The 7,816-nt window shown below is 35.8% G+C and overlaps 1 protein-coding gene across 1 annotated transcript; it reads left to right on the top strand.

Annotated features, from left to right (window-relative positions):
• The first annotated feature begins 332 nt into the window (after positions 1-332).
• LOC136230128 (probable ATP synthase 24 kDa subunit, mitochondrial) lies at positions 333-4,852 on the top strand. The gene is made up of 7 exons (XM_066019068.1): positions 333-491; positions 1,284-1,377; positions 2,393-2,537; positions 2,944-3,054; positions 3,426-3,572; positions 3,965-4,087; positions 4,554-4,852. Exons 1-7 carry the CDS (start codon positions 453-455, stop codon positions 4,615-4,617), a joined length of 723 nt encoding a protein of 240 aa, XP_065875140.1. The 5' UTR covers positions 333-452; the 3' UTR covers positions 4,618-4,852.
• Positions 4,853-7,816: the final 2,964 nt, after the last annotated feature.

Raw genomic sequence — 7,816 nt, 5'->3', positions numbered from 1 at the left:
TAAAGTTGCTTAGAATATTAATAGTCCTTAAAATATGTCATTTTTGAAGTCGTCAATGGTGATTTTAATAGTATCAATTGAAAAAGTCTTTATTTTGCTAAAGTTGAAAACCTCAGTGCCTACTTTGAAAAAAAGTAAATCACAATCCTTTATCTGAAAATTAATGAAACTAGATGAGTTTTATTTGAAATTTATCAAAGTAAAATTATCGACGTCTTCCAAAAAAATAAAAAAGGAAAAAATTCTACGTGTCATTATCTATATCGCAGCCGTAGAATCGGATTCGATCTACACTAGATCTGACGATGGAAAAATAATGCAGACCTACTCCTTGAAAGCATCCGCACTCTCGCACTGACAGAGATAGATACATACCTCAAAAACGAAGGCTCAAACCCTAGGGGAAGAAAAAACTGATCAAAACAGAACAGAAAACTTTTGAAGATTCAATCATGGCGTTTCCTTCCCGGCTCTTGAACAGATCCAAACAGGTACTCTTGTCATTACTTCAGATCCTGATACCTTTGTAATCGGTTTAATCATTTCTGTAATCGAATTATGAGCTCATTTGGCTAACTTCTACCGATCGTTTTTATTCCTTTATACTCCGTGGGGTTTCCAAGAAAATGAATGAATCTCAGGGAAAAGTGGGAGGAAATTAAATGAACCTGATCTAAGATAGAAATGGCACCTCGTGTAATATTTGTATTCTTACTACGATTTTTTTTTTTTTTTGGATTGCTAATGGAAATGAATCTGGTCACAGGCATTGGCATTTTTTTTTCTTTACTGGTAATTTGGGATTGATAACTATAGATATGAGGGCATTATGGTATGAATGTTGTATATTACATTATTTGCACTCTTGGTTTCTATTATAAATTCAAATTTTCAGAAACAATATAATTACACAATTGTGGTTTTCCTTATCCTCTTTTGCTTTACGGGGATATTGAATTGGGATGATTCTGTTTTTCTTGTGGCTTAACTCAATTGTTTTCGCATCCTTACTTTGCGCAAATATGATAATGATCAGCATATTTAGTTTGTAATCTTAAATTTAAATAAAACAACTCCATACGAAACCTGGGAGAAGTGCAATAATGATACCAATGGAGCTAAGGATTGACATAAACTTCATAGTGGGACGCCTTTGAGACATCCATTCCCATTATTAATTATTGGAAACCTCCTCTCGCCTTGAGGGAAAGCACTTGATGATAAAAACATTTTATTTTTTTGGGTTCCTATATGGTAACGTTATTTTCATTGTAAATATGCAGCTGTATGCGAGTGGAGCTATTTTGCAACAAGAGCATGCTATTCCAGTTCGTTACTTTGCCAAGAAAGCTGATCCTCCAGCACTTAAGGGAGATGGTTAGTTAATATGCTATGCTGGGAACATTGATGCAGTCTTTGTCATGCATATTGTAGTTTGATGGTTAGGTAGCTTTCTAACCTAGGAAGCACAACACCTGTACTGGTGATTTTAAAACTGCACATAAATTCAAAGCTCCTGGGAGGAAGTGATTTTTCCTCAATTGTGACATACTTACCTGAAAATGATCAAGGAAAAAGTTTTGGTTTAAACTGTAGAATTACTTCTTGTTGAATTCATGCACCCTCAAATATTATGATTTATTATGCTTCTTAATTGACAGTTTAGTTGCTCATAAGCAATTTTCTACAGTCATATCAGTAGCAGATTGATGTGATGATTTTAGTGCATGAAGTTGTGTGGCTCCCAAATTATTTGAGATTAAGTATTGCTATGGTTTTAAGTGGCGTTTTTCCTAAATATTTCTGATGAATGATTTATATGCTGTGGTTTTAAGTGGCGGTTTTTCTAAATATTTCTGATGAATGCTCTGAATGCATTTGGCTGTAACTTTAACTGGCGTTTTTTCTAAATATTTCTGATGAATGCTTTGAATGCATTTGGCTGTAACTTTGGGTAGTCTAGGTGTATACTGTTACTTTGAAACCTTCACACTGGGCTGGCGTAGTGCCACGCCAATTGTGATACAAGTTAAGCATGTACTTCTAACCTGTGTGTTGGATAAACAAAACTTACTGCAAACACTGAAATCAGCACATTTATTCCCTAGTGCACTTTTTTGAGCTAGATTACGGAAGACAACCTATTTAAGATAACTGATATATATTTAATTTAAGATAACTGATAGATATTTAATTTGTATGTTGATGCTAGGATTTGTGACCTCTGTCTATTAAGTATGCATCTATTATGTACTGAAAAAGGAAACTTGGTTGTGGTGGTCAATTGATCGATAAACCATTGGCTCTTACATGCATTTCTATGTCCCATGAAACTATGCCTTGATCATTTGTTAAGATACTGATGAATCATTTTTTTGTTTGAGCTGAAAAGAGATGTTGAAGAACATCTTTTTAGATGTCAAGAAGAAATTTGAGACAGCTGTTGGAATACTTAAGAAGGAGAAGATCACCATTGATCCTGAAGATCCAGCTGCTGTATCTCAATATGCCAAGGTCATGAAGACAATTCGAGAGAAGTAAACGAATTTTTTCCCTTAATCTCATTGCACTACACACAATCTATCAATCTATCTGTCTATTTATCTTGCGGACATGCATACACATACTCAGGCACAGAGAGGGGTGTGAAATTGATTTACAAAAATGTTATTTTTTTGGCTTTCTCTTGGCGTCTAATATCACCACATTCAGCATCTTTATGTTTCAGTTCTTATAGATGACTAGTTGATCTTATGTATCAGCACCGTTCAAGTTTTTTGTTACATTTTCCTAATACATTATCGTGATTTTGACTATTACTTATGGTCTTACTAGTCATTTAGATCTTAGACATATAGTCGGATAAAGCATCTCTAAGTTTATATGCTGTGTCATTGACTTCAGTATGTTCAATTTGCTTGCTTTGTGGTTTATTTTCTGCAGGGCTGATTTGTTCTCAGAGTCGCAAAGAATTAAATACACTATCGACACAAAAACAAAGGATATTCCAGATGCTCGGACATACTTGTTGACATTGAAGGAAATACGAATTAAGTACACACTGGTTCCTTTCACTTATTTTCTATCCTGACCTAGATGTTATTACTGGTGCAAGTTGAAATGTCTTTTCCTGTTTGTTTATTTTTCATACATGTCTGTTTTACTATCAAGGACCATAGAAAACTTTTTTTTTTTTTAATTGTCCATGTCTCCATCATGTTAATGGGGATAATAGATGCAGCTCGACTTGATGGCCTGACATTTGAATATTCGATAAAAAAAAGTCAATTGTTTGTTCTTCCTGGTTCTGAAATGATTTTTCTTGATAGCTTGAATTAGGATTTATTAGGAGTTATCTTTTCCAACATCAAAAACTGTATTTCATGCTTGTTTTACTGAATGAATGCTTTTCTCTCCTCCTGCAGGAGAGGTCTTACTGATGAGCTTGGTGCAGAAGCTATGATGATGGATGCTTTGGAGAAAGTTGAAAAGGAAATCAAGAAACCTTTAATGAGAAGTGATAAGAAAAGTATGGCTCTTCTAATGACAGAGTTTGACAAAATTAATAAGAAGTAAGTTGCAATTTTTTATGGTTGAATTTTTAGTCGTGGAATTGTTATTTTGTGAGTAGTGTACAACCCATCTTTGCTAGGACCCAGTTCTTTTCATGTAAGAATAATATCAATGATTAAATGGTTGGAGAATGGTTGTATTATATATATAAGTAAAACTCGTGTAAAAAGCAAAGGGAGGACTAATCCTGTAACTGTGAACTTCGATATTCTTTTCAGGTTGTGTTAATGCAATGAGTTTTGCCTGAAAATGTTGTATTTATTTTTTAATCTGGTTTATGATGGTGAATATTTCTTTACTTTTTTGGGTTTTGCATGATTATTTTTAATTCCATTTCAATTCCCTGAGGGATACCTTAGTAAATTTCCGTTCTTGATATTCATTTTACCAGGCTAGGAGTTCGGAAGGAAGATCTCCCCAAGTATGAAGAAGAATTGGAACTCAAAATTGCCAAGGCACAATTAGAGGAGCTGAAGAAGGATGCCCTTGAGGTCATGGATACCCAAAAAAAGAGGTATGATACTCATGCTTTGCTCATCTTGTTACAGTCAACTGTCATTAATCTAGAATAGTTGGGGTTTTATTGGGGTTGAGGTTACTCTATCTGGTATTTGCTTGGAGAAGAAAAGTCTTAATAAGCTTTTTCGTTTGTCTTAGCTATCTTTGGATTGGAATGAGTCATTAGGTTTTTGTGTGAGATTGAAGATATTGTCTGCAAAGGACATATTTAAGCTCGAGGGAATTTATTTATTGCTTGGGTTAAGGCTGATTTTTACTGCTAGATGTGTGAAGAACAAAGTCAGCTTACTGGCTCACTGAAACTGTTAACATTTTTTGTTCTGGAGAAGGAAGTGAGACAGTAAAGTTTAGATCAGTTATGCAGAGGATGTGTATATAAAGATTCAGTTTGGATTTATGATTGTTGATAGCACATGCCCTTTTTCTGTATGCTATTTTTGAGTTGTGTTTTGTTATTTCAGGGAGGAATTCAAGGATGAGGAAATGGTAGATGTGAAATCTTTGGATATCCGGAACTTCATGTGAGACTGTGCAGCTTGTTGATTAGTTTGGCTTTCCGGAATGGAGACACCCGCATAAGATGTGGGTATTACCGCATCTGTTGTTTTGTTTTGATAATAAAAACCGACATGTACTGCTGTACAACTATGGCAATGGGGTAGATATTATGCTGTTGAGTAACCTGAAAATGTGGTTTCTATTTTTGCTATGAAATTATTTCAGAAAGTTCTTTTTAGAACTTCCTTTTTTCTTTTTCTCATTTTCAAAATCCCTTGATGATGTGCTCTTCTCATTTTCGTAGTAAACTTAACTGGGAACTGCTGCGTTGTAGTTTTTCTACGGCCAATTCTTAAGGCTATCGTTTCCACTTTCCAGCTGTTTCATCTATGCAAATATACATAAATGCTATATTTTATATTAAATCACTTTCAACATATTTAATTAAAATGCATAATATTGTTCTCAACTTCCAGAGAAATATGGAGATTATGTTGCTAGGAGATTAATTATGAAATTATATAAAGTTAATTAAAATTGTAAAATTTAATTAGTTTTGTACAAGTATCTTAAGGCTGTTCCTTGAATGGTTGTTTGGCTGTCTGTTGAATGACAAGCAGAGATGGTTCAAGTCGAATGTAAGAATGTTGTAGAATCTTGAGACTAAGTTTGGGTAGATTTGGTATTGGCTTGTTAATGTTTCGAGCCGAGTTTTGACGGAGCTGAGCTTTTATCGAACTTAATCAGTTTTATTGTACATATAATAAGTAGTATAGGGGACGGAAAAAAGCTGTATAATATACTTCATGTTTATAAAGAAAAAAATGATCATTATGATCGAGTTCGAAGAATAGTACCAGCTATTGGTGGTTGGAGAATGACAAACTTACGGATCATAGATTGGTTTGTGGTTGTGTATGGATATTAGCTGCTAGTGCTACTGATGTGTATGACAAAGTAGATAGAGAAAATTTGAGGAGATAGAAGCAAATTGTATTTTAAACTTTGAATTTCTAATTTCCGGACTAGGTAAAAGTTAAATCCAAGACTATTAGCTAATTTTCTTTATTTTTCTATGGTCGTTAATCATTTTATTTTGAATTAAAAGTTAATGAAATATATATAGTAATTATAAAATAACAGTTTGTTAATGTCTTGAGCTGAGTTCGAATGGTTTACGAACTACTTGGCTCATTAACACCCTTAGTTGTGTCTATTGTTGTTGGTTCTTTTGCATGTCCGAATCTATGACATACTGTGGGATTTGTGTTAGAGGCTGTTGGTAAGCAATAGGAGAACTTCGTTCGCGAGTTCACCGAGTATGACCTATCCAATAATTCTGGGATATGAACTCGTATATGCAAATCAGAGTGCAAGTGGATGTGATAGTTCCTCTCAAGCGCTAGAAGAAAATTAAAGTCAATAATGGAGGAGTCAGTGTGGTTCAGTTCAAGTACGAGAGAATTTCTATGTTTTGTGTGCTATGCGGAAGACTTGATCGCACGGAGCGGTTGTCGGAGCTTTGATACAAAAGATAAGGCATCACTCAAGATGAGAGTAGGGACCGTGGTTGAAAGCACTGTCGTGGTAGGCCGGTGATGGAGGAGCGAAAAAATGGTTATGTAACCTTAAAGAAATTACTATGCAAGTTTTTGGAGGTAATTCAAAAGTGGAATCAGTGGGGTAAAAAGTGCATAAGAATGAATCAAGTATGGAACATGAAGTAGTTGAACCCAAGCCAAGCCTATGGCAAACTCAATTGCCAAACCACATTTTGGATTATTTTAATTCAATTTTTAGGTAATTGCGAGAAAGTGGAGCTTACCATGGATTTCACCAAGGAAGAGTCTAAGACAAACTATATTCTCTAACAACCCCGACAAACCTAGAATTGAATCCATGTTTCTTCCAAAAGTTTTGGCACGTGGTGGGTGATGATGTTTTTCGAGCTTGTACTCATTGAGTCTAATGGGGGCGGAGCAATCAACATTTGTCAAAGGTCATTTGATCCTGGATAATGTTCTCATGGCATTTGAATCCATCCATTATATGAAGAGGAAGACGAGGGAAAAATTGGATACAACAGCTCTCAAAATTGACATCTGAAAGGCATACGACAGAGTACGATAGCCTTATCTTAAATCAGTGCTCCTCCGATTGGGTTTCCCCGAGGTGTGGGTCTCTGGATTATGAGATGTGTTACTATGATGAGCTACAAGTTTATGGTGAATGGCTTTGAGGTGGATCCTATCTTCCCAAAGCGAGGTCTTCGACAGGGTTATCCGATGCCACCTTATCTTTTTATTTTATGTGCCAAGGGCCTTTCTTTGCTCTTAAAAATTATAGAGGGGCGAGGGTAATCTCCACAGTGTCAAGATTTGTCAAGGAACTCCTATCATTTCCCCTCTTTTCTTTACCCATGATAGCATTCTATTTTTTAGAGCCAATGAAGCATAGTGTAATGAAGTCAAACGAATCTTTTTCCATTATGAGAGGGACTCAGAGCAGAGTGTTAGCTTCCAAAAGTTTGGCCTAATGTTCAGTGCTAATGTGAGTTTAGATCAACAAAGTGAGCTCTCTACACTCTTTGGAGTGTCTAATCCGTTGAACACAGGATGTTACCTGGGGCTCCCATTGCTTATTGGATGCACTAAGAGAGTTGTCTTCAATTTCATCGGGGATAGAGTGTGGAACCAAATACATAACTGGTAAGGGAACTTATTGTCTCAAGCAGGAAAGGAGGTCCTAATTAAAACAGTGGTCCAAGCTATCCCAACTTATTATATGAGTGCTTTTCTTCTCCCTCATAGCTTAATATGAACTTTTTCTGGTGGGGTTCGAAGCCTAACCGACAATGTTGTATTCATTGGGCTTTTTGGGATCGCATGTGCGCTCGGAAGAAGAACAGAGGCCTTGGTTTTCCACGTCTTCACTCTTTCAACCTAGCTATTCTTGGAAAGCATGTTTGGAACATCACTCAGAACCCAGATACTCTTATTAGCATACTTCTCAAAGCTAAATATAATACCCAGTGAGACATTTTTTTCGGCTCATTTAGGGTCTAATCCTAGCCAAACATGGAGAGGTATCGGGTGTGTTATTTCTCATCTTTCTAGAGACTATCGTTGGTGGATTGGTAATGGCTCCTCCATGCGGATTTGGGAGGACCCTTGGCAATTTGTATGCTTTTCCAAGCCCTATAGATCATTTGCTTCAACTCGTGCGA

Source organism: Euphorbia lathyris, chromosome 5 (assembly GCF_963576675.1).
Source record: "Euphorbia lathyris chromosome 5, ddEupLath1.1, whole genome shotgun sequence".
NCBI lineage: Eukaryota > Viridiplantae > Streptophyta > Magnoliopsida > Malpighiales > Euphorbiaceae > Euphorbia > Euphorbia lathyris.
Note: the sequence above shows the minus strand (reverse complement) of the source record. Positions and strands in the feature narration are given on the sequence as shown.

Coding starts and splice junctions, on each gene's coding strand:
- LOC136230128 (XM_066019068.1), top strand. CDS start 453: ATGGCGTTTCCTTCCCGGCTCTTGAACAGATCCAAACAG. Junction 1,378..2,392: donor TCCAGCACTTAAGGGAGATG/GTTAGTTAATAT, acceptor TGAGCTGAAAAG/AGATGTTGAAGAACATCTTT. Junction 4,088..4,553: donor ATGGATACCCAAAAAAAGAG/GTATGATACTCA, acceptor TTGTTATTTCAG/GGAGGAATTCAAGGATGAGG.